Genomic DNA, 26,769 nt, shown 5'->3' with positions numbered 1-26,769 from the left:
CTCGACGTGCCAAACACATCGAGTTCCTCGGCGTGTTCAGTCCTGGAGCCGCCGAGGAGCTCGGCGGGCCGAGTTCTCCCATAGAACAACGAGGAAATAGAGAACATGTTCTCTATTTCCTCGCCGAGGTCCTCGTCGGCTTCCTCGGCCGAAATTGTACACACGGCCGGGTTTCTCGGCAGAATTCAGCTCTGAACCGAGTTTCTGGCTGAATTCTGCCGAGAAACTCGGTCGTGTGTACGGGGCCATACTGTGTTATAAAAATGCTGCAGGTCAGTTTTGTGGCCCATTGCCGTGCACTGATAGCCCATTTAAATAATGGTCTGTTTTAATACAGAAAATAAAAACGCGTGCAGTAATGCGCCACAGTGGATCAGTGGATCGCAAAGATCTGAAGAAGGCTGTAGATCTACTTTAGTAGCACGGTTGATAATGACACTATTTTAGGTGGAAGAAGCGTTCTGCACTTCTTCGGATCTGCTCAATGGTGTATTATTGGTTAATTGTAACCAGTCTGGATTCTGTACAATATTCCCATAGCTTCTTCACCATGACATAACAATACTGCAGCTTCCACCTCACTTCACCATGGATCCTACAGTGCCTTGAATAAGTATTCATACCCCTTGAAATTCTCCACATTTGTCATGTTACAACCAAAATCATAAATGTATTTTATTAGGAATGTATGCGATGGACCAACACAAAGTGAGACATAATTGTGACATGGAAGGAAAATGATAAATGGTTTTCAAAAATGGTTACAAATAAGTATGTGAAAAGTGTGGCGTGCATTTGTATTCAGCCCCCTTTACTCTGATACCCCTAACTAAAATTTAGTGGAACTAATTGCCTTCAAAAGTCACCTAATTAGTAAATAGAGTCCACCTGTGTATAATTTAATCTCAGTATAAATACAGCTTTTCTGTGAAGCTCTCGGAGGTTTGTTAGAGAACCTTAGTGAACAGTGTCATGAATAACAAGGAACACACCAGACAGGTCCGGGTTATTGTGGAGAAATTTAAAGCAAGGTTATGTTTTAAAACAATATCCCAAGCTTTGAACATCGGAGCACTGTTTAATCCATCATCCGAAAATGGAAAGAGTATGGCACAACTGCAAACCTACCAAAACATGGCCGTCCACCTAAACTGACAGGCCGGGCAAGGAAATCAGAGAAGCAGCCAAGAGACTCTGGAGGAGCTGCAGAGATCCACAGCTCAGGTGGGAGAATCTGTCCACAGGACAACTATTAGTTGTGCTCTCCACAAATCTGGCCTTTAAAAAGTGTAGCGCTATGAAAAATAATAGTAACGGTCATACAATGAAGATAACTCGGTTAATGCCAATGGATAAAGTGACAATGTGCTAATATACAATTCAAATAATATAAAATAAATAATTCTGGATCAAAGTGCCAGCGTGCTGGTGTGAATGTGAAAATTGTGTAATTCATACACATAAAAATCTCCAATGATATAAAGTACAAAAAAACAAATATTAAACAAGTGAATAATGAAAGTTCATCCACATTCAAGGGTAGAAATCACCAAACTAGGATGAGATGATGTCTACAATAAAAAGTCTATTTGATGACAATGAAGGATCATGGCTGGTTGTTAGGGTTACCAAAGTTGTACATCCACCACCAAGGAAGAAGGGTAGGTACTCTTACCAGAATATGTGGACTCTAAAGCCAGCAGCAGAGAGTCAAACACACATAGAAGTTGGGAATCCACGGAAACATCATGGGAACAGCAGGCTCAGACGATCATGGCCTGAAGATCCAATATGGAAGGTGTAACTCCAACAGACCATCACTGAAACTCTGTAAATGGGGTGCCCACGTCTCCGACACAGATGTAAATAAAAATGATTTATGAAACAAAAAGGCTCCACATGGTTTAGGTCAAAAAATGGGTGGATTTATTTTAAAATTGAAGTACAAACACCAATGATAATGTGTACAACGTTAAAAATCGTTGTGATCACATGAATAAGGAAAGCGCAATGTATGGTGAGCTGACTCACTGAACCCAACGTGTTTTGTCCAAAGGGTCTTCAACTGGAGAATGGGCCAGATCAAAGATTGCACATATATATATATATATATATATATATATATATAATATAAAAATACGATATTAATCATTGTGCAAATAAGATAATTGGTGCAGGGTTGATACATCTCCAGCACTGAATTGGCCCTGTCATGGCCGTCGGTATGCGTTCCACACCTCGTCAGTGCTGGAAAATGGATGAGACACTGGAAGTGTGTATACTTACATTTTATGGAAGAGTGGCAAGAAGAATTGTTGAAGGAAAGCCATAAGAAGTCCCATTTGCAGTTTGCGAGAAGCTATGTGGGGGACACAGCAAACATGTGGAAGAAGGTCCTCTGGTAAGATGAGACCAAAATCAAACTATTTAGCCTAAAAGCAAAACGCTATGTGTGGCGGCAGAAAACTATCACTGCACATCATCCTAAACGCACCATCCCCACCGTGAAACATGGTGGTGGTGGCAGCATCATGTTGTGAAGATGCTTTTTTTCCGCAGGGACAGGAGGTCAGAGTTTATGGGAAGATGGATGGAGCCAAATACAGGGCAATCTTAGAGGAAAACCTGTTAGAGTCTGCAAAAGACTTGAGACTGGGGTGGAGGTTCACCTTCCAGCAGGACAACAACCCTAAACATACAGCCAGAGCTTCAATGGAATGGTTTAGATCAGGGGACTTCAAAGTATGGCCCTCCAGTTGTTCAGGAACTATAATTCCCATCATGCCCAGTCATGTCTGTGAATGTCAGAGTTTTACAATGCCTCATGGGATGTGTAGTTCCGCAACAGCTGGAGGGCCGAAGTTTGAGGATCCCTGCTTTAGAGCAAAGCATATTCATGTGTTACAATTGCCCAGTCAAAGTCCAGATCTAAATCCAATTAACAATCTGTAGCAAGACTTGAAAATTGCTGTTCACAGACGCTCTCCATCCAATCTGACAGAGCTTGAACTATTCTGCAAAGAAGAATGGGCATGAGACATCCCCAAAAAGACTTGCAGCTGTAATTGCAGCAAAAGTGGGTTCTAAAAAGTATTGAGTCAGGGGGGCTGAATACAAATGCACTTCACATATTTTTTGTAAAAAAAAAAAACATTTGTAATTTTCATTCCACTTCACAATTTTTTGCCACCTTATGTTGGTCTATCGCATAAAATCCCAATAAAATACATTTATGTTTTTGGTTGTAACATGACAAAATGTGGAACATTTCAAAGGGTATGAATACTTTTTTCAAGGCAATGTATATACCCTAAAAATAGTTTTGTACCATGAATCATCCTGTCCTTGCAGCAATCAGCCAAGTAGTGCTTATCTTCTCTAGATATTAACACACCAAACTTTTAACTAATTCATTTCTGGGCATAGTTCTTGCCACTAACAATGTGGTACTAGTCCTCTCACTGGAGCCAACCATGGGGCACTATTCCTCCCACTGACAATGTTGTATTAGTCCTCTCGCTGGAGCCAACCATGGGGCACTATTCCTCCCATTGATACCAATGATGGGGCACTATTCCTCCCACTGACAATGTGGTATTAGTCCTCTCGCTGGAGCCAACCATGGGGCACTATTCCTCCCACTGACAATGTGGTATTAGTCCTCTCGCTGGAGCCAACCATGGGGCAATATTCCTCCAATTGATACCAATGATGGGGCACTATTCCTCCCACTGATAGCAATGATGGGGCATTGTTTACTCCCACTGACGCCAGGCCATTTTCTTCTCCCACTGGCCACAATCCAGCCCCCCTGAACAGTAAACTGGCCCTTTCCTCAGAAAGTTTGAACATCCCTGGTCTAGAATGTATTTATACCTATTAAGACTGTAGCTCACATGAAATCCTGAAAAAGACAATAATTAAACCGTCACAAACATGAGCAACTCAGACTCTACAAATCATAAAACAAATACATAAACCTGTATTAAAAAATCACATCTAAACTATCAGTAGAGATATCGGCAGCTGAAGTTACAGTCACGTTTTTACAATGTATTAGTAAAGCTGACTGGCAAACAAGGAAGCTTCAAAGGCGGCGGGCGGCAGGCCAAGCGCTACTTTTACAGGAAATTATTATTTGCATATAACTTTAAAGGGTCACTAAAGGATTTATTTTTTTTAGCTAAATAGCTTCCTTTACCTTACTGCAGTACTGGTTTCATGTCCTCATTGTTAGTTTTTGCTTTGAAGTAGCTGTAATTCTGCTGTGATCTCCACACTTCCTGGTTGCCTGTTTCCTTATAACCATGGTACTGGGAGATTTTCACGATGGTCTAAGCTGTCATTACTGTGTGTCTAAAACTCCTCAGAACCAATCAGATTCATTTTAAAAACAAAACACTGCCCTGGATTTGTTTGTTTTTGTTCTGTGTGTCTTCCTGACTCACCTCTCACCCGGAACTTTATGTATGTACCTTTAAAACCGAAAGTGAAACTAGAAGCACATTATATGATAGATTAAATTCAATTTTTAATCATTTTTAAAAGGAATCAGTTAACTTTTATGTCTCTATACCCAATAAACAGTCATTTCAGCAAAAAAAAAATTTTCCTTTAGTGACCCTTTAACTACTTTTATCTTGGATTTATGGTCTTTATGCAATTTTTAGTGAAGGTTTCCTGGCTTATACAGTATACTTTATTCATGAAAAGCTCAGTCTGATTTGCCCAGGTTAAAGACAAGATTACTTTAAATACTGAATAATTCCACCGGACACATTATAACACGTTCTCTTAATTCAATAAAACAGTAAGCGATCAAGTTGGCATAGTGATTCCCAAGTTTTACTTCTTAACTCTGTATTGATTTAGTCTCTTATTCTATGCCAAGCTTGTCATTAGACCAAAGGCAATTTTCTTCTTGGAGCTGCATTAATGTAATTAAAATACATACTTGAGATCTAGAAGTTGGATCTCGTGGCGCTGCTCCCCCTGGGCACTCTTCACTTTGTTGTTCTGCTCAAAAATTGAAGTTTCCATCTTTCCTAATAGCTGCATTACCTAATAAAAATTCAACAGGGAACAGTCCATCAGTCCTTTCATTAAAATACGCACCATTTACTCTGAGCACTCGGGAGAGGAAGAAAGAACACAGGCTGTGCGATGACAAGCAAGCTGTACCGATATATTGCCATTTTCTGACCAAACGTATGCAGAAATGCATATACGCTATCACACAGTATAAAAAGTACAAACGCAGTTGTGCAAAAGGGGGGGGGGTACTAAAATGGGTGCACACAGAATCTGATGCACCTGTGCACAGGCATGTACTGGCCATCGGACTACGGGGAGTTTCCCGGTGGGCCGATGGCTCAGTGGGCCGGTTTCAGTGACAGCCAATGGAGTCACTATGGGTGGCTTTTGGTGCTATAGCCCGGAATCTGGGGCCCATTGCCCAATACCAGGCCGTGGCCTCTCTGCAGCTGTGCGGCGGGCAGCACGGGAGAGCCGGAGAGCAAGCAGGCAGCATGGGAGAGGTGGGCGGGTGTGAGAGCAGAGAGATTACATCATCTCTCACAGCCCACCCTTTCTCTTGTGACCCTGATGTAAGCAGCGACTTTCTGAGTTAAGGAAGGGCTCTCTGGGGACCCTGATGTAAGGGTCAACGCTCTAGGGACTCTGATGTAAGGGGGAGGCTTTTTTCGTGCAATTGCATATAGTCTATATACTGTTTTTGCGCGTGTTTGCAAAATTAAAGTGGGCTGGTCTGGAAGAAGTCCAGAGCCAAATTTTTGTCCCAGTCCAGCCCTGCCTGTGCATAGTAACCAATCAGCTTCTAGGTTTTATTGGCAAAGCTTAGTTGCACAAACTTTTGTTAGAAGCTGATTGATTGATTACTATGCACAGCTGCACCATTTTTTTGTGCACCGGTTTAAAAAAAATCTCCCCCATTGTGTGTTATGTGGAAAGTGACTTTAGAGGAGAAATTATCAGATCAATTTCGATAAAACTGGTCAATGGGCAGAAATCCAAGTGGCACCTTGACGCTGGAGAAGCAATTTTGTGTGCAAAGCTTGAAATGCAACTGACCAAATGAACCATCTTGGGAACCAATTGCCTTCAGGAGTCACCTGATTAGTAAATAGAGTCCACCTGTGTGTAGTTTAATCTCAGTATAAATACAGCCATTCTGTGAAGCCCTCAGAGGTTTGTTAGAGAACCTTAGTGAACAGGCCCGGCAATAAACCATTGCACCCAGGGCAACCACACCTCCTGCCAACCCCTTGTCCCAGCCCTGCTGGTGAGCCTTCAATGTCTTCTACTGCCTGGATTGGTATGTTGAAAATAATATAGCTTCTGCTAATCGGGAGGACTTGTGCACTGCTGGAATGTGTGCTTTACTTATTCACCAGCTGAGAGCAGAAGGACAGCGTATCTTCTATACTCTACTCTACCAATGGACTTCTATACAACCACCCTGTCGGGTTTTCCCTGCTCGATCGGTGCTGCAGGCTACAGCCTGCAATTCAGATCACTGTATTCTGATGGAAATAAAGTCTAACCTGCTGTCAGAATACAAAGGCTCAGTGGGGAGGATTCCCCCATCTACATCGAAAAAAATACCTATGAGTTTGCAACGCTAACAGAGGAAATCATGAGAGACCAATTAGTAGAAAAAACAAACTCAGCCCACATAAGATTGCTTTTGGAACATGATTTAACTCTAGCAAAGACTATAACAATTTCAAGTCAAAATTAAACTACCATGCCTGGGGCAAAGAGTCAGCCAGGGGACTACTGGAAACACACTGGCTGTGAATTTGTCTCCTGTAAGGCACATATTCAGTCCAAATACAAAAGGTACAAAATAAAAAAAAAATAATCTAAACTGCAATACAGAGCTGCACATACACAGAACAAATACTGCTATGGGTGTGGTTCAACTATCGTATTTCTTCTGTTTATGCTTACAAGGGCTACTCCATTATCCTGAAGCTTGATACTGGATCTGATGTCTCTACACTACCTGAGGGAATCTACTTTGTAAATGATCCACTTATTACACCTATTCTAGTTATCTTAGAGACCCAATTTATATTCATGTGCTTGCTTGGTTGCCTGCCAGTCACTGTAAAATTTGAGTCAACTTATGCCCCCTATGATACCAGTGTCCAGAGTAGTTTCACCACTCAACACCTTACTGAGCAGTGCAAAAACTTTGTACACAAAACTATAGTGCAATCAGATGTAAAACCAGAAATTAAGAGACTCAGGCCTCGTAAACACGACCGAGTTCCTCGGCAAAAAACAGCAAGAAACTTGCAGGGAAATATATTTTTGCAGAGGAAACCGGTCGTTTGTACATTTTCGTTGAGGAAACTGTCGAGAAACTCAACGAGCCAAAAAGAGAGCAAGTTCTCTATTTCCTCGACGGGAGTCTCAAATTGGCTCGTCGAGTTCCTGGTCGGGCTGGTTTCCGAAGAGAAACTCGAGCGTGTGTATGCTAAGAAACCCGCGCTAGCTCCGAATAAAGTATGAGACGGGAGTAAAAGTAGCATTTGTAATGGAGATAACACATTTTTAAAGCTGTAACAGACTGAAAAGTGCAAATCGTCTCTTACCAAACTTTTATTTAACACACATGAGATTAGCAAAACCAGCCCCAAGAGTTGTGCCAGTGGAATTGAACTTCCCCTGCCGTTGTATGTGTTGTATGTCACCGCGTTTGAGAACGAGGAGATTTTGGCTTGACTGTGTGTACGCAAGGCAAGCTTGTCGAGTTCCTCGACAAGCCTAACAAGGAACTCGACGAGGAAAACGATGTGTGTCGCCGTCGAGTTCCTCGGTCGTGTGTACGAGGCTTTACCCCTTTCTTTAAAATATGTTGTTTCTGAAGAATTTAAAGTAATTGTAAAGATTTGTGTATAATTCAACTGTGGGGATCCCGAGCCAGGCTGTTTGCATCTTTTGAGCCTCACAGCCCAGCTCGGCCCTGTCCCCCGCTCTCTGCTCACAGGTTTTGACTTAGAGCAGAAGGAGCCAATGGCTCCCTCTGCTCTCAGCCAAGCCTGTGAGAGTGGGGAGAGGGGAGGAGAGCTGCTGCAGACATGCACAGCACTGGATTGAGATTGGGCTCAAGTAAGTATTTGGGGGGCTGCAGGGGAGCTACTATTAAATGTTTTTTTACCTTAATGTAGAGTATGCACTAAGGCAACAAAAACCTTTTACCTTTATGGCCACTTTGAGAAACTACGAGTACAAGATCTGATTGAAAAAATGTGCTGCCTCTGAATGGATATTGTCTATTGTGGTAGTGAAGAAAACAGGAGGTTGTTATTGATCACCCCGTGCTGCATGTTGAGAAAGTAATTTCAGAACTTGGAGGAACTAAATTACTTTCTACAATGGATCTTCAAAGTACATATCATCAGGTTTTACTGTAAAGTAGATGAGGAAAGTAAGGACCCCACTACATTTATTACCCACGTGGGCCTGTTCCCTTACAAACAAGTACCATCGGGATTAGCTTCAGCGCAAGGTTGTTTTGAAGACTGATGTATTCAATCCACAGTAATGTACCTGGTGTACAGGCTATCCAGATGATATGGCCCAGCTCTAGATCTTCATGATAAGTAGCTTTAAAATTGTTCTAAAGTGCCTGAATCTGCAAGACTGAAACTGAACCTTTCTAAATGTTGCTTTAGCCAAACTCAGCTTTCATTTCTAGGCCGCATTATATCACAAAAGGGACTATTGCCTGGAATAGCTATGATACAAGTATGGAAAAGCTTTTATACAAGCACCTACTCCAAATGACTTTCAGATCTTATGTGCTTTCTTAAATCTTTGGATCTCTAGGCAGGAAATGGAGAGGAAAGACTCGCCTTGCCAAATAGACTTCTGGAGATCCTTACAACTGCACCATTTCTTAGACACTTTAAAACCACCAGCTAGATATTGTCGAAGACTGACAAGGTTTGAGAGGTATTGCAGTGGACAGGGGACTTTACGGCACTCCCTCTCAAGAATTGGTGAGCTACTTAATACTCCAACAGCTGATTCTCAGATGCCCTTCTTTAACAAGTGGGAACGGGAACTAGGAAGACCCTTTACAGAAGATCAAAAAACCAAGATAATAGGGAATATTTTTGAAACATCCATGTGTATAAAGACACAAGAGATGAACTACAAAATCTTGTCCCAATGGTATCGGACCCCCGAGATTTTGAGTAAATGCTTTCCAGATACGACAGACAGATGCTGGAGATGTGGGCAGGAAGGAGGAACTCTAATGCATATTTTCTGGGCCTGTCCCAAAATCCAAAGTTACTGGAGAAGGGTCCGGGAAATAACGCAAAGATTTAGTAGGGAACAACTACCAGTTGAATGGCCTTTTTTTATACTCCAGGATGTGGAGATATCAGTGAGGCGCTACAGGAAATCAGTGGTGTGTCATCTCCTGAATGCGGCCCGGGCTTGTATTCCAGGGCTGTGGAAACAGACAAGGGCCCCATCCATTAAGATGTGGCTTAACAGAGTGGAAAACCTGAACAGAATGGAGGACTTGGTGTGGACCTCAAGGCAGAAGCGGAGGGTTTACTTTGAAACGTGGGCGGAGTGGAATAGATTCAGATATTCGGAGGAGGGGAAAGCCTTGATGGATGTGGACTGAAGGCGGGACGACTGCTGGGAGGTCCGTGGGGGCGGAGACAGGCAGGGGTTTTGTTTGCGTTTTTTTTTTTTTTTTTTTCTTTTTTTTATGTTTTTTGTTTTGTTTGGTTGGGTATGGGGATTGGGTTAGGGATTTTGGGGGGGTTAAGTAAAGTAAACAAGGAGACACAAGGGAAATGTCCCAACCATGGCGGGATTTTGATTTCCCGCTATGAAGGGGACAAAACCGTAATGGGGTAATAAAGGTGTTATTAGGGTGAGAGCCCCGAACTCAGAGGATTGAGGGAGGGGAAGGAAATAGGGATAAGATAAAAATATTCAATTATACTTTGTTTGCCCTTCCTCTGGTCATAAATGAAGAATGATATGATGGGGAAATGTTTTTGAAGTGTCCTTTCTTTCTTTTATTTCTCTCTGGGGAAATTCAATTGATATCCCTGTTATACGTGATTTGAGGGGGCTAATTCAGAGGAATATTCCTCGGGTCTGGTTTCTTTCTCCTTTTGATTTTTTTTTTTTTTTTTTTTTTTTTGATTTTCCCTCTCTGGATTGTACCTGTGAATCTCTGTTTTCCTTGTTGTCTAAAATCAAATAAAGGATGATTAAAAGAAATTACTTATTATGGCAGTACATTTATGATAGGGTGACCAGACATCCCCGGGTTCAGGGGACAGTCCCCAGATTGAAGACACTGTCCCCAGACAAAGTCTGTCCCAGTTTTGTCCCCGGATTGTATTTGAACAGGGGCTGGGACAATTTCAAAGACAGTCAGTGCAGAATTAAAAAAAATAATCGGAATTACACACCCCCGCTCTGCCGCGCCTAGTAGCTTAGGGGGTGTATTTTTTTCCATTATCTGTGCCTCTTTCTGATGATCATGTGCTGGTCAGAATGGAGTAAATATTTCTTCAGTTTCGGGTGCATGCCCATTCATCCCTGCTCGCATGTTCTTCTGCCTTGGCTCATGTCTCGGCCAGCCTCCTGCCTGTTTATCTCCTTGCCTTCTCTGGTGAAGTGATCTTCCTCCGCTCCCCACCCAGTAGTAGCCGGGGCCCGGAGAGTAAGACTTGACAGGCCGTGAGAGGGGTGGTGGCGATGGGCAGAGAGTCGCTGATTGCCGCCATTACTAGTAAAAAAAAATATGTCCCCTGATTTCATTTTAAAAATCTGCTCACCTTAATTTATGATCCTTCTCTACCTTGTATTGTTAATACAGATGCTTCAGAAGGAGCTGCGGTGGCTCAACGCGATTGGCACTGCGCTGACAAGCCATTCACCTCTGCAGCTAGGGGTTCAGATCCCGGTCCCGGCTATATGTGAATTGAGTTTGGTGGTCTCAGCCCGGCTCCCGGTGGGTGTGCTATGCGAGGTAAACCTGCGCTTAGTACGCCCACCCCTCTCCCACAAAACCACCACACTTACACGCACTCGAAATTGGGTTAACATCACGCACTTTGACCACGCGGTCTCTAAAAAGAGAGGCGAAGGACTAACGGGGCTGGTTGAGTGGGCTAGATCCTCTCACTCCCTTATAGGGAGTCCCTCTGCCCCGTTGGGCTTTAAAGCAGAGCAGGTAGGGCGGGCTGTGTGGGAGGACCCCCTCACACACCCACCATTGCCACCCGGGGCACGGAGAAAGGTGGCAGATTGCCTCTGGGGGAGGCCTGCCTACTCCCAACTCCTGCAGTCCGGCTCCTCTCTCAAGTACACGCACAAAAAATACACTAAAAAGAAAAAAAAAATACAGATGCTTCAGGCTATGGCTTTTGTGTGGTTCTTACTGTACATAACGCCAGGCAGACCAGGTAGGGAATACTGTTGCTTATCTATCCAGGACACTTATAGAATAGGGTGACCAGACATCCCCGGTTTCAGGGGACAGTCCCCGGATTGAGGACACTGTCCCCGGACCAAGTCTGTCCCTGGTTTTGTCCCCGGATTGGATTTGAACAGGGGCTGGGAAAATTTCAAAGATAGTCAGTGCAGAATAAAAAAAAAAAAAAATCTGAATTACACACCTCCACTCCACAGCTCCTACTAGCTTAGGGGGGGGGGTGTATTTTTTTCCATTATCTGTGCCCCTTTCTGATGATCTGTGCTGGTCGGAGCGGAGTGAAAATTTCTTCAGTTTCGGATGCATGCCCATTCAGCTTCACTCGCATGTTCTTCTGCCTTGGCTCAAGTCCCGGCCAGCCGCCTGCCTGTTTATCTCCTTGCCTTCCCTAGTGGAGGGATATTCCTCCACACCCCACCCAGTAGTAGCCGGGGGGCCCGGAAAGTGAGACTTGACAGGCTGTGAGGCGGGCCGCAACGGGCAGAGAGTCGCTGATTGATTGCCACCATTACTAGTAAAAAAAAAAATGTCCCCAGATTTCATTTTAAAAATCTGGTCACCTTATTATAGAAGCAGTATGAAAAGTAGCACTAGTGACTAGTATGTGCTTGGACAACAGAAAAATGGAGAACATACACGTGGGCTCAACAATTTACCTTGTGGGCGGACCATATTCTTTAACTACACCGCTTACCCCAAAGGCATTAGGGCACGTAGGAGCCAGATTACACAATACAATACAAACCAGTTTTTACAAATGCTACTGCTGATTGTTTGTCATGGTCCAAGTAAGAATGCGATGATGTTGAGGATGTTGCATTTACTGTAGTCACAGCATCAAACAAGCAGTTCAAATAAGTTTGATCTGCATGCCCGGTACAATTACAGGACATTCTATGAAGCAAATGGCCAAACTCATAAAATCAACTGAGTTCTGTTGTTCAACATTTCTACAGGTTTAGGTATAATGGGCTTGATTTACCAAAAAAAAAAAGACAACTGCAGTTTCTCCAGAGTGTAGTAAATGTGACATAGCTCTGCTGACTTCCATCATCCAATCATGTTCAAGCAAAATTATGTCTTTATTTTCTTTCTATGTGTTTGGGTATTATTTGTAAAGTGCATCTTCACCTCATTTACTAAGCTCCGGAGAGCCTACACTTGCAAAATGCAGATAAACATGTAACAAGGGCGCTCCGAAATGTCAGGACCTAGCAGATAATGTCTGCATTGGATTGGCTGAAGAAGGAAGGTCATTGGCTGAAGAAGGAACCAATCAGTAGTTCCGAAACATGTCCCATTTTGATGACCTATTTCCTGTTTGCGGTCCACACTGGTAGTTGTCCCCTTCTGCTGATGTCATTTCCGGGATCCTTGTTCCATGCTGACCTAGACTTCTTCACCAGTGTTCCCAGAGCCTGGAGTGCACATCTGCTGGTCTCCCTGGAATTTTTGCTGGAACTTGTATATACTGGGTCCCTCCGGATGCTGGATCACCCATTCTACACACGCATGATATGCCCTTTCTTATCTTCGATCCTGTAAGTGTTTTTAATCCTTTTTGGGGAAATTAAAAGTTTTTAATTCTGCACTTAGAGGCGCCTTTTTCTTTTATCTACTTGCAAAGTGCACAGTCAATTTTCATTTAGTAAATCAACCCACACTGTCTTTAGTTGATATTGTCCATGGGTATGCTCACTTACTAGTACCAAAGACCTTGAGTGAGCACCTTAACCACTTCAATACCAAGCACTTTCACCCCTTTCCTGCCCAGGACAATTTTTAGTTTTCAGTGCTGTCAGGCCCCGTACACACGTCTGAGAAACTCGACGGGCAAAACACATCGTTTTGCTCATCGAGTTTCTTGTGAAGCCGCGAGTCAAGTTTCCCCATTGACTAACGAGGAAATAGAGAACATGTTTTTGGTTTCCTCGTCCAAAAGTGTTTTTGGTTTCCACGTCCGAAAGTGTACACACGACCAGACTACGGCTCCGATCGAGTTTCTGGCTGAATTCTGCAGAGAAACTCGGTCGTGTGTACGGGGCCTCACACTTTGAATGAAAATTGCGCAGTCATGCAACATGGTACCAAAATGAAATTTTTATAATTTTTTCCACACAAATAGAGCTTTCTTTATTGTTATTTAATAATCACAATTTATTTTAAAAATGTTGCTAAACAAACGGAAAAAGACTGAAAAAAAAAAAACTGTTTTCTTAGTCTCCGCTATACAATTTTGCAAATAAGAATTTTTTTCTTCTTAGCTAATGTGCGCTGATAAAACTGCACTGATAGGTGGCACTGATAGGCAGCACTGATGGCCACTTATAGGCTGCACTGATAAACAGCACTGATGACGAGGCACTGATGGGCTGCATGTTGGGTACTGATTGGCACTGATTGCACTGATTATCAGGGCAGTGATGATCAGTGCATTGATTATCAGTGTAAATGATGGGCTGACAGGCTTGCCAGTTAACGGCTCTCCTTTCCCCCCACAGACACAGAATGGGAGGAAAGGACTGCAGATAACCAGCAAGTCTGTTGTCCTGATTGGACACAGCTGGTCACGTAGTAAAGGGCTATAGCATATTTTGGCTAAACTAGAGCCCACAAATGGTTAAACAAGCTGCACATGAGAGTCACCAAGGAATTGTAAGCACAAGGCAAAGCCAATGGCTGCTATCAAGCTGCCCAATAAAGAGGGAGATAGTGACAGCTGTCACGCACATCGGTGGATCAGATCAGGCTCAGGGTAGAATAAGGGGGGGCGTCAGGGGAGGAGCTGCAACACAGAAGGTGTTTCACCTTAATGCATAGAATGCATTAAGGTAAGAAACCTAAAGGCTTTTTGAAGAGCAAGGGTCACTTAAGCGACTTGGTAGTCGGTCATGGGCCACAATGAGCGGAGCGGGTGGATAACAGTCCACTCTACTCTATAGAACCCACTCTTTATTTCGGATTGGAGGTAGGCATTTGTAAACGGACAGAAGTCCATTTACATCTGCAACTCCTTGGAGGTAAATGAAGGGTCCAATTGGGTTGGACTGACTGTGTGAAAGGGGCCTTGGCTGCTTTCACTCTGATGCACCGTTTTTTACCAGCACCACAAGTGCAGCACAGTTCACCTGTGGATTTCCTGCAGGTTAGCTGCACTTTGCCATAGACTTCTGTTAAATCCTTTAGGTGTGGTGCACTTTCAGAAAGCACACCAAACTTGCAGGTAATAGAAGTCTGTGGCTCAGTGCAGATAACCCGCATGTGCACTGATCTGCAGGTGCAGTAACCACTGCAGAACAGATATGTCCTCATATACACTGTGATTTTAGTACTAAACGTACCTTTAATACATGTATTCTATTCCATCACAGAGCAGGAGGTCGTGGGCCACAGCAGAGGGCTCCGCGGGCCACATGTGGCCCCCGGGCCACTGGTTGGGCACCCCTGCTTTAGAACCACTTTAACTTGTTTAAGTGGAACTAAACTCTCAATCAACATTAGCTATTTTTAACTTTTATGCTGCTAGGAATAGTAAATAGATAGGAGGGTGTATAGTATATCTACTTGTTTTAAACTTTATCTTCAGTTGCTTTCTGGTTTCTGGCCTATGCCAAAATGTTGTCATACATCCTGTGACAGACTCGGACCCTCTTATGTCTAAAATCATCCTATGTCCACTAGGGGCATAGGATGACTGAGAAATGATATCTTGGACTATGTAATTATTATCCACAATATATCCCAGAATATCTGTAAATATATTTACTGGTTGTTGATTCTGAACTCAACAGGTTAATTGTAAGAGTTACTCATTCATAATGTTATATGCTAATGCCGTCACCTCCAGCCATCTCTCTGTTCTCTGTGCTAATTGACCCTGCTATGTGAGTGGAGATGGGACGTCTACCTTGAAAGGTCATATCTCAGAGTCACCTCGTCTGGGTAAATGATTAGTTAATTAGCTCATGTTAATTTATGTTCTGGTTACCTCCTCTTTAAACTGTATATAAGGTTGCATTCTTGGTTCTATTAAACACTCCATGTTTAGCACACAAACAAGTCTCGTCTCGTTGTGTGTTGAGGGCAGCTGGAATATCTGATATCTATATCCAGACTGATAGGAAGCGGTATATGACGGAAGCACTCAAGCGGAGTGTGGGACGTTCCGTTACACATCCCATGAGTCTTAATTTTTTTTTTTTGGAGGAGGGGACGAGGGACTTTATCAGTTATATACACCCTCCTGCCTGCATACATGAGCTAAAGGCAGATGGATTCCAGGAAGTAAATTCTACATGAATTATTTGACCTTACTCAAGATGTCCATGGCTAGAAATACTAGAGGAGTATTTCAAAGTGACTTCTCAACAAAATAATGCATAGAGACATGGATGGGCAAGTTTTATAAAATATAAAAAAATTGTTAATTAGCATTTTCACCATGAGGTGCTCAGATACAGTTACAGTGCCTTGAAAAAGTATTCAGACCCCTTGAAATTTTCCACATTTTGTCATGTTACAACCAAAAACGTAATAGTATATTATTGGGATTTTATGTGATAGACCAACACAAAGTGGCACATAATTGTGAAGTGGAAGGAAAATGATAAATAAATATGTGAAAAGTGTGGTGTGCATTTTTATTCAGCCCCCTTTACTCTGATACCCTAACTAAAATCTAGTGGAACCAATTACCTTCCGAAGTCACATAATTAGTATATAGAGTCCATCTCTGTGTAATTGAATCTCAGTATACATACTGCTGTTCTATGAAGCCCTCAGAGATTTGTTAGAGAACCTTAGTGAACAAACAGCATCATGAAGGCCAAGGAACTCATGAGACAGGCCAGGGATAAAGTTGTGGAGAAGTTTAAAGCAGGGTTAGGTTATAAAAAAAAATCCAAAGCTTTGAACATCTCACAGAGCACTTGTCAGAACCTGTACTCACCGAGACCGAGATGCTGAGGGCGGCTCACCTTTGCGACCCTGTGCAGACCACTCCCTGGAGTTGGGACAGAGGAGGGACGGCACAAGGAGGCACCGGCGCCGGGAGCTGGCAGGAAGACTTGGTGCAGCTGACAGAAGCAGGGCAGGTGCAGAAGACTGGAGACAAGCGTTGGTCAGGCAGGAACTGGTAGGTGAGTCTGGTAGGGTCCACAGGAGATGAGGGCAAATCCGAGTCACAAGCCGATGGTCAAGGGCAGGAGAGTTCAGAGGGAGTCCATGAGAGCAAGCCAAGGTCAAGGGGCAGGAGATAACAGCAATCCAGGTAACGTTAGCCAAAGGGTCAGAGGTTCCAGGTGAGAGGAGAGTCGTCAGGAATTCCGGGTCAAAACAGGCAGGTACGGCAACAGGTAAACACATAGGAGCTGAAGACAAACCAGCAACCTGTTCAGGGAAGGCTGCTGGTTTAAATAGGAATGTCCGGCCTCTGATTGGCCCCAGGGTTGCCGCATACGTGCACGTGCGCGCTTCCACGCACACGGCGCGCTCCCGTACCGCGCATGCGTGCGCGCAAACCACGCACAGGCATGCGCCGAAATGTCATTCTACTGGGCATGTGCGGGAATCTGTCAGAGATAGAGCTAGTACCCTGACAGTGCCCCCCCCCCAAGGGGCGGACTCCGGACGCCCAAACTGGTCATTAACTCCGGGTGTTCCAGGTGAAAGGCCCGAATCAGGCGAGGGGCATGGAGATTCCGGGAAGGCTCCCAAGAGTTATCTTCAGGGGGATATCCCTTCCACTTTATAAGGTATTGCAACTGCCTTCCTCTTTTCCTGCAGCTCAAGATAGCCTCCACCTCAAACTCTTTTTCACCCTCAATCTCCACTGGTGGAGGTGGCAGTTCTTCTCTACCGTTGAAGGGGTCAGACACAACGGGCTTAAGCAGAGAGGCATGAAACACAGGGTGGATCTTGTAGGACCTGGGTAAAGCCAACTCAAAAGCTACTGGGTTGATTTCTCGCCTGATCTCAAATGGCCCGATGAACCTTGGACCCAGCTTCCGAGAGGGAATAGGTAACTTGAGGTTGATGGCGGATAGCCAGACCTTCTCACCCACTTTGAAGACAGGGCAATCCTTCCTCCCCTTGTCATGGAACCTCTTATAGTCCTGCTGAGCTTGCTGCATGCTTTCCTGTAACTTCTGAAAGTTTTGCTGGATGCAGGTCACACGTTCCTGGACCGCTGGCACAGATGTTTCCGGGATGGAGTCCGGCAAAAAGGAAGGGTGGAAACCGAAGTTAGCCCAGAACGGGGTTTGGTTTGTGGAAGAATGTATGGAATTATTGTAAGCGAACTCGGCTGTAGATAACAAGGAGGACCAATCGTCTTGGGAGACTGAGCAAAAGCATCGTAGATACTGTTCTAGCGTTTGATTAGTGCGCTCTGTCTGGCCATTACTTTGAGGGTGATAGGCCGAGGACAGACAGATCTTCACTTCCAAAGCTCTGCAAAGTTCCTTCCAAAATTTGGATGTGAATTGAGTACCTCTGTCAGATACTATGCTTTTGGGCACTCCATGGAGCTTGATAATCTCTTTAAAAAAGATTTTGGCTGTGTCTGCCGCGGAGGGCGTACCCACCATGGGCAAAAAATGCGCCATCTTGGACAGACGGTCCACCACGACTAGGATCGTGGTAAACCCGGCTGAAGGAGGCAAATCGACAATAAAGTCCATGGAGATGTCAATCCAGGGCCGTTCTGGGATAGGAAGGGGTTTCAGCAGCCCCCAGGTCTTCGTGTTTGGCCCCTTACTCCGCTGGCAGCGAATGCAGGAAGAGACATAATCCTTGCAGTCGGACCTCCATTTAGGCCACCAGAAGGAGCGAGAGATCAGTTCGGAAGTTTTACGGGTACCAAAATGGCCAGCCAATTTACGATCATGGAAGGTGCTGAGGATTAACTGTCTTGCCTCTGTTGGAACAAAAATCTTCCCACGAGACCACAGCAGGTCGTCCTTTTTCTCCAAGGAGGAAACCTCATGATCAGGGCACCGTTGGCATGCGGTCTTTAGAGCAGTCAACAAATCTGTTTGAGGGAGAAGCAAAAAATTTTGAGGTGACAGGATCGTGCTGGGCTCGGAAGTATCGGGCGTCTCTGGAAACATCCTGGAGAGGGCATCAGCTTTTCCATTTTTTGCGCCAGGACGATAGGTAATATGGAAATTGAAGCGAGCAAAAAAAAGAGCCCAACGGGCTTGTCTGGGCCTAAGGCGTTTTGCAGACCGTAAGTATTCCAGGTTCCTGTGGTCAGTGAAAATGATAATGGGATGCGCTGCCCCCTCCAGCAGGTACCTCCACTCCTCCAGTGCAAATTTTATGGCCAGTAGTTCTCTATCGCCTACGTCGTAATTGCGCTCAGGAGGACTTAGTTTCCGAGAGGCGTAGGCTACTGGGTGAAGAAGCGACTTCGGTCCCTGTCTCTGGGAAAGAATAGCGCCTGTAGCAGATTCCGAGGCGTCCACTTCTAGAACAAAAGGTAACGTAGAATCCGGATGACAAAGTACAGGTGCCGAGGTAAAGGCCGTTTTGAGTTTGATAAAGGCCTCCTGAGCCTCTTGTGGCCACTGGAAGCGGTGCCCCTGGCGGGTCAACTTGGTGATGGGAGAAACAATTGATGAAAAACCGATGATGAATCGTCTATAAAAATTGGCGAAGCCAATGAAGCGCTGAACGCCCTTTTTGTCTGTTGGAGGTGCCCACTCCTGAATAGCACTGATTTTCTGGGGATCCATGGCTACCCCATGCACAGAAATGATAAATCCTAAAAATTGCACTGATATCTTTTCGACCTCGCATTTTTCTGATTTGAGATAAAGCCGGTGTTGTCTCAAGATGGTGAGAACCTGCCTGACATGTTGCCGATGTAATTCTTTTGTGGCTGAAAAGATGAGAATATCGTCCAAGTAGACTACGAGGAAGTCATCTAAAAATTGTCGAAAAATGTCATTGACTAGATGCTGGAAGGTGGCGGGCGCATTACAGAGCCCAAAGGGCATGACCAGATACTCGAAGTGCCCGAATCTGGACCTGAACGCAGTCTTCCACTCATCTCCTGCCCTTATTCGGACCAAATTGTAGGCACCCCGGAGGTTCAATTTAGAAAAAACCTGAGCTGATCGGAACCTTTGAAAGAGCTCGGGGATTAGAGGCAGCGGGTACCGGTTCTTGATGGTAATTTTGTTTAACTCCCTATAATCAATGCAGGGTCTAAGCGATCCATCTTTTTTCTCGACAAAGAAGATCCCCGCCCCCGCTGGCGAGGAGGAGGGACGGATGAACTTCTTACTTAAATTTTCTTCAATATAGACCTTGAGGGTCTTCAACTCAGTCTCTGACAAGGGGAATATGCGCCCAAAGGGAATTTCAGATCCGGGCAAGAGGTCAATGGGGCAGTCATATGACCGATGTGGTGGGAGACAATCGGCTTGTTTTTTGTCAAAGACATCCTTGAAGTCTAGGTAGGCTGGAGGAACATGCTGTAGGTCTTCAGGTGGAGTAGCTAGCGTGGAGCAGGCGACTGGAGCGGGTGCGAGACAGTGCTGGGAACAGTAGGTGGAAGGGAAGCTGACTTCTTTCTTGAGCCAATCAATGCAGGGCAGATGAACTTGTAGCCAAGGGAGACCCAGAATGATAGGGAACATGGGGGACGGGATCAAGTCCAAACAGAGGAACTCCCGGTGCCCAGAATCTGAGATGGCACAAAGAGGAAGGGTTTCCTGGGTAATCAATCCGGAACGGGGAAGAGAGCCATCAGCCAGATGAACTTGCAGCTGAAAATCCTTGGTACGGCAGGGGATACGCAGCTTTTGGGCCAAGGATGAGTCCAAGAAGCAGCTGCAGGCCCCGGAATCAACTATCGCCGGCAGACGTGTTGCCCCTTCCGGGAGCTGTAGGGAAAGAAAGAGGATAACATAAGTCTGAGGCAAACTGGTAACAGGGAAATTGATAGCAGATGGAGGTTTCGACTTACAAGGCCTTACTGGGCAAGTGCGCAAAAAGTGTCCGGCGGCTCCGCAGTACAGACAGAGGTTAGATTGACGCCTCCGGAGTCTTTCTTCTGGAGTCAGAGGGGCCCGTACTATACCAAGCTGCATCGGCTCTGGGTCGGGTAATGAGGTGTTTGGTGGAGCTGGGTGAGGCGGAGGTACTGGAGCATATCTTGGTGGAACCCAGTTAGGCCGGTTGGACTGGAACCTCTCCGAACGACGTTCTCGAAGGCGCCTATCCAGCTGAGTGGCGGTTTGGATTAAATCCTCCAGAGAGGCAGGGGGTGCCGACCTTGCAAGCTCATCCTTTAGGTTCTCAGAGAGGCCCTGGCGGTATTGGTACCTGAGGGCCAACTCATTCCAGCCTGTGTCAGCAGACCACTTTCTAAATTCGGCGGTGTAGTCTTCCACCGGCCGTCTCCCTTGATTTAAGCTATGCAGAGTACCCTCTGCGGTGGCTGCACGTAGGGGGTCGTCGTATAATTTCCCCATGTGGGTGAAGAAGGTGTCCATAGAGTCAAGTATTGGACTGCGTTGTTCCATTAAGGAGTGTGCCCATGCTTGAGGCTCCTCAGAAAGGAGAGAGATTACGAATCCAACCTTAACAGCTTCGGTCGCAAAAGTTCTAGGTTGCAAGGCCAGGTAAAGGGAACAGGCATTCTTGAAAGCCCGATATTTCCGGCGGTCGCCTGAGAATCGCTCGGGCATGGAGACCCGGGGTTCGGGATTACTCCCCATCATGGCAGGGCTTGCAGGAGCTTGGGCAGCAGAAGGTCCGGGTGAAGAGGCTAGGGCCGCAGTGGATGGACCTGGGGAACCGGCCAGTTGTTGGAGGCGGCCATCAACCTGGAGGTAGCCTTCCTGAAGCTTCTGGACTGCCTCTGTTAAGGCGGAGACCTGTTGGCACAGCATCTCAAAGGGTGAGCGCGCCCTGTCTGTCTCAGACATCTGGCTGGTTTGTACTGTCAGAACCTGTACTCACCGAGACCGAGATGCTGAGGGCGGCTCACCTTTGCGACCCTGTGCAGACCACTCCCTGGAGTTGGGACAGAGGAGGGACGGCACAAGGAGGCACCGGCGCCGGGAGCTGGCAGGAAGACTTGGTGCAGCTGACAGAAGCAGGGCAGGTGCAGAAGACTGGAGACAAGCGTTGGTCAGGCAGGAACTGGTAGATGAGTCTGGTAGGGTCCACAGGAGATGAGGGCAAATCCGAGTCACAAGCCGAGGGTCAAGGGCAGGAGAGTTCAGAGGGAGTCCATGAGAGCAAGCCAAGGTCAAGGGGCAGGAGATAACAGCAATCCAGGTAACGTTAGCCAAAGGGTCAGAGGTTCCAGGTGAGAGGAGAGTCGTCAGGAATTCCGGGTCAAAACAGGCAGGTACGGCAACAGGTAAACACATAGGAGCTGAAGACAAACCAGCAACCTGTTCAGGGAAGGCTGCTGGTTTAAATAGGAATGTCCGGCCTCTGATTGGCCCCAGGGTTGCCGCATACGTGCACGTGCGCGCTTCCACGCACACGGCGCGCTGCCGTACCGCGCATGGGTGCGCGCAAACCACGCACAGGCATGCGCCGAAATGTTATTCTACTGGGCATGTGCGGGAATCTGTCAGAGATGGAGCTAGTACCCTGACAGCACTGTTCAATCCATCATCTGAAAATGGAAAGAGTATGGCACAACTGCAACCCTACCAAGACATGTCCACCTAAACTGACAGGCTGGGCAAGGCAAGCATTAATCAGATAAGTAACCAAGAGGCCCATGGTAACTCTGGAGGAGCTGCAGAGAACCACAGCACATGTGGGAGAATCTGTCCACAGGACAACTATTAGTCATGCACTCCACAAATCTGACCTTTATGGAAGAGTGGCAAGAAGAATGCCATTGTTGAAAGAAAGAAAGCCATAAGTCCCGTTTTCAGTTTGTGAGAAGCCATGTGGGGGACACAGCAAACATGTGGAAAAAGGTGCTCTGGTCAGATAAGATCAACATTTGAGACCAAAATCTAACTTTTTGGCCTAAAAGCAAAATGGTATGTGTGGCAGAAAACTAACACTGCACATCACCCTGAACACACCATCCCCACTGTGAAACATGGTGGTGGCAGCATCATGTTATGGGGATGATTTTCTTCAGCAGGGACAGGAAAGCTGGTCAGAGTTAATGTAAAGATGGATGGAGCCAAGTACAGGACAATCTTAGAAGAAAATCTGTTAGAGACTACAAAAGACATGAGACTGGGGTGGAGGTTCCCCTTCCAGCAGGACAACAACCCTAAACATACAGCCAGAGCTACAATTGAATGGTTTAGATCAAAGTATATTCATGTGTTAGAATTGCCCAGTCAAAGTCCAGGCCTAAATCCAATTGAGAATCTGTGACAAAACTTGGAAATTGCTGTTCACAGACGCTCTCCATCCAGTCTGACAGAGCTTGAGCTATTTTGCAAAGAAGAATGGGCAAATATTTCACTCTCTAGGTGTGCAAATCTGGTAGAGACATCCCCAAAATGACTTGCAGCTGTAATTGCAGTGAAAGGTGGTTCTGAAAAGTATTGACTCAGGGGGGCTGAATACAAATGCACACCACACTTTTCACATATTTATTTGTAAAAAGAAATTGAAAACAATTTATCATTTTCCTTCCACTTCACAATTATGTGCCACTTTGTGTTGATCTAGTACATACAATCCCAATAAAATACATTTATATTTTTGGTTGTAACATGACAAAATGTGGAAAATTTCAAGGGGTATGAATACTTATTCAAGGCACTATAAGTTCTGCTTTAATTAAGCAGAACACACCATTTGGCTCAAGCCGTGATTCACTTTTAAACTGTGAAGCTTGTTCATCTAGATTCTAGAGAATAACTGTAAGGATGTATTTTTGGCATTCTCTTAATGTTTGATAATCACCGTATTTTTAGGAAATTCAATTATCCCCCAAATGGCCTCTGGGGAATGACACATTACTGTATCACATTGAGCTTGAAAATTATAGTCTGCCTATTAGGTAAGGAATATGGGCACCGGCTGATTTGTTTGCTGTGCTACTAGAAAGACCTAAACAAATATTCATGTGCGGAAATGTCAGCCTTCCGGCCAACTGCAGGGAAGCACATAACATGACTTGTGGGGGTCTGAAATCTTGTGGGGATTTGAAATCCCGTGGCTTTCTCTCCTCTTCGCTCGCAGTGACAGGACGGGCTACACGGGTTCTGATTGGTCTGCGCCGCCCATGTGACGGCGCTGACTAATTAGAATGCTCTTAAACGCATTTGCTGACGAGGTAATTGTTAAGCCCCGGACCAGTGAGGCAGCAATCCAATGTCGCATAGCGGGTGATTGCCAGGCTCCAGGTCAGGACTGGGGGGAGCACCACCAACAATAGAGTTAGCCGATTCATTCATTCATAGATGCCCATCTGTTTACTTTGTTATTGATTGCCTGGTTGGTTCCTCCTCTCGCCCGGCAGCTCTCTTCTCCCCGTCGGCCTCTCGGTGACGTGACATCACGCCTCGCCGAGACTCGAAAACGCTTGTTGGGGGGGATTACTCCGCAGCTCTGCCTGACAGGGAAGGGAATGCCGGTGACTTGTCCTTAAGGTTCCCCTAACGAGAAAGATCCTTCAAGGACTGCGCAGGCGCAAACTTGCCAACGGAAATCTCCGAACCTCGCCCGGCATCCAGGCTCATTCTTTAACATCCCAGTGGATTGTAGGATGTTAAAAAAAGAGCCAGGAGGCCGAGCGAGCGGAGCGAGCCATCCAAGCGAAGCGAGGACGTGAGGCCGACTGGCCACTTTCCTCAAAATCCACGTCGCCCTGGATGCCGGCCGAGGTTCGTAGATTTCCATCAGCAAGTTTGCGCCTGCGCAGTCCTTAAAGGAACTTTCTCGTTAGCCGGAACCATATCGGCAGATCACCGGGTCCTTTGCTTCTACCGGGGTGCAGGAGTGCACTCGGCACATTTTTGCAAGCAGGCGCAGCTCTGCAGTGTTGTAGGGGTGGCTGGAGGTAGTCACAATCACTTGTTGCCCATAAATTTTAACAGCACACTGCCAGATCTGCACCCCTTTTCCTACAATAAATTGATCCGACCCTTCTGCCCACCCCTTGTTTGTAATCATATGTTTGTTTTAATATGTGATAAATGCATTTTTATTCAAAGTTTTTCTGTGCTCATCGGTACCGGGATAGTCCACTCCTCGTTCTTTCAGTAGGAAGACAGCCTCAGCAACTGTCCTTAGCCTCTTCTCTTTGCATGTCTGGAGTAGATGGAAGTGGAAACGGGTGATTTTATACTCCCTCTTGTGTGATTGCCATTCTGTCTAGTAAAACTCTGACTGTAGGAGATCTAGTTTGTTTGACACATTCTGGCTGACAGCACGATGGGATTTTGACATATTTCCATCCTGTTAGCTGTTTCGCCTTGGCAGCAATTATACAGTTTAGGTGTCTGAAAATGTGCAGATGTCCGTTCCTGAGAATGTCTACATTTATAGCCCCGAATGGCTCACGACACGTACAGCTTAAAAAATCAGCTAGCCCTTAATTCTTTGAAGTTTCTATCACACGTCAATAAAAAAGCTCTTAATTTAATGACACATTTACTACAAGCACAATCTAAAATATATATGCAGCTACATCTGCCTAGTATAAGCCATCTGTTATCATATGGTTCATTACAAGGTTTCCATTGTGATTTTATGTAATGATTGAATTGATTATATCTTTTTTGTTTGGGTACGCTCTCTGTTTTTTGGAATTTAGAGCTCTTAAAGTGGATGTAAACCCAATTTGGTTTTTTTTTATGTCACAATGTAGAGAATACTATTTCCTATCATCTGTGCCCAGTCTTTCCACACAGAGGTAATCCAGCGCTGAGCAATCCTCTTTTTATTGTTCAGTGAAATAAAACAGACTTCCAGATAAAGACCAAAGTCCTTGCTTGAGTGACAGGTTATTTACATATCTCGTGCACTAGCTTGCAGACAAGCACAGCTTCTTGTCTATGTATATTCTGATGGCTGTTTACACTGAACTGTGGATCACCCCATATTTTGAAAACATTTAATCAAAACACAGGAAAGACAGCCAATCCTGGGAGAGCTGGATGGGAGGGGAGAGGAGGAGAGGGGAGGGGGATGTGAATTGTGCACTTTACAGAAGCTGTGTTTGTCTGCAAGCTAGTGCACGGAATATGTAAATAACCTGTCACTCAAGCAAGGACTTTGGTCTTTATCTGGAAGTCTGTTTTATTTCACTGAACAATAAAAAGAGGATTGCTCAGAGCCGGATTAACTCTGTGTGGCAAGACTGGGCACAGATGATAGGAAATCGTATTCTCTACATTGTGACATAAAAAATAAAAAAAAAGGGGGGGGGAGGTTACATCCACTTTAAGAACCATGAATATTATACATGTATATTGATTTCACTTTGTCAATAACAGTATCAAGAAGAAAAAAATCAAAACAAGCTTTTTCCATATAAAATGTATCAACAAAAGTTTATCAAGATGTTACCTGCTGTAGTGTGGTCATAGACAGCCAAATACCCTTTATGGGAAAAAGTTTTTGGAGACCCGACGAGAAGATCTCGCTTGTAATTGTCATTTCTAATTCATCCCAATGGCAGGCCAGGGTCGCTGATAAGGCAGAAGAACCAGTCCTGTTGTACTGGGCCCAGGCCCCATCAGCTAAACAGGGGGGCCCAGGGTAGCTTTATTGTTCAGTTCTACCTAAATGAATGCAGTGGAGCCTCGGATTACGAGCATAATCCGTTCCAGGAAAATGCTTGTAATCTAAAGTACTCGCATATCAAAGCAAGTTTCCCCATAGAAGTCAATGGAAATGAAAACATTTTTTTGCTTTGCTTTTGGGTTTAATATCACGCCCACCGTCGTTATACGTCATCACTTTGAAGATGAATATCTTGGTAACGGCAGCAGCTGCTGCCACAACCGAGATATTCATCTCTTCAGTGGGCGGTCCTGTCAGCGATAACGGCGGTCTCCGCGGCGGATTTGCCGCGAGATCGCCGTTATCGGTGGCGGGAGAGGGCCACCCCCTCCCGCCGCTCTCCCGCGCCCTCCGCCGCTTACCGTAGCCGTCGGTAGCGGCGGAGGAGATCGGGACCGTTCGGCAGCTGTGCTGGGTTGCGAGTGAAGGAAAAATCTCCTTCACCCGTCCCCATAGCTCTGCTGGGCGGAAGTGACATCAAAACGTCAGTCCCGCCCAGCGTCTTAAAGCAACATTTTATTTTATTTTGT

The 26,769-nt window shown here is 45.3% G+C and overlaps 1 protein-coding gene across 1 annotated transcript in view; it reads right to left on the bottom strand.

Annotated features, from left to right (window-relative positions):
• Positions 1-26,769, bottom strand: part of FAM81B (family with sequence similarity 81 member B) — a 73,722-nt gene that overhangs the window by 12,226 nt on the left and 34,727 nt on the right. The window contains exon 6 of the mRNA XM_040342296.1: positions 4,955-5,061. Within this exon, the coding sequence (XP_040198230.1) occupies positions 4,955-5,061 (107 nt within the window). The remainder of the gene's footprint in view (positions 1-4,954; positions 5,062-26,769) is intronic.

This window comes from Rana temporaria, chromosome 1 (assembly GCF_905171775.1).
Source record: "Rana temporaria chromosome 1, aRanTem1.1, whole genome shotgun sequence".
Taxonomy (NCBI): domain Eukaryota; kingdom Metazoa; phylum Chordata; class Amphibia; order Anura; family Ranidae; genus Rana; species Rana temporaria.
Note: the sequence above shows the minus strand (reverse complement) of the source record. Positions and strands in the feature narration are given on the sequence as shown.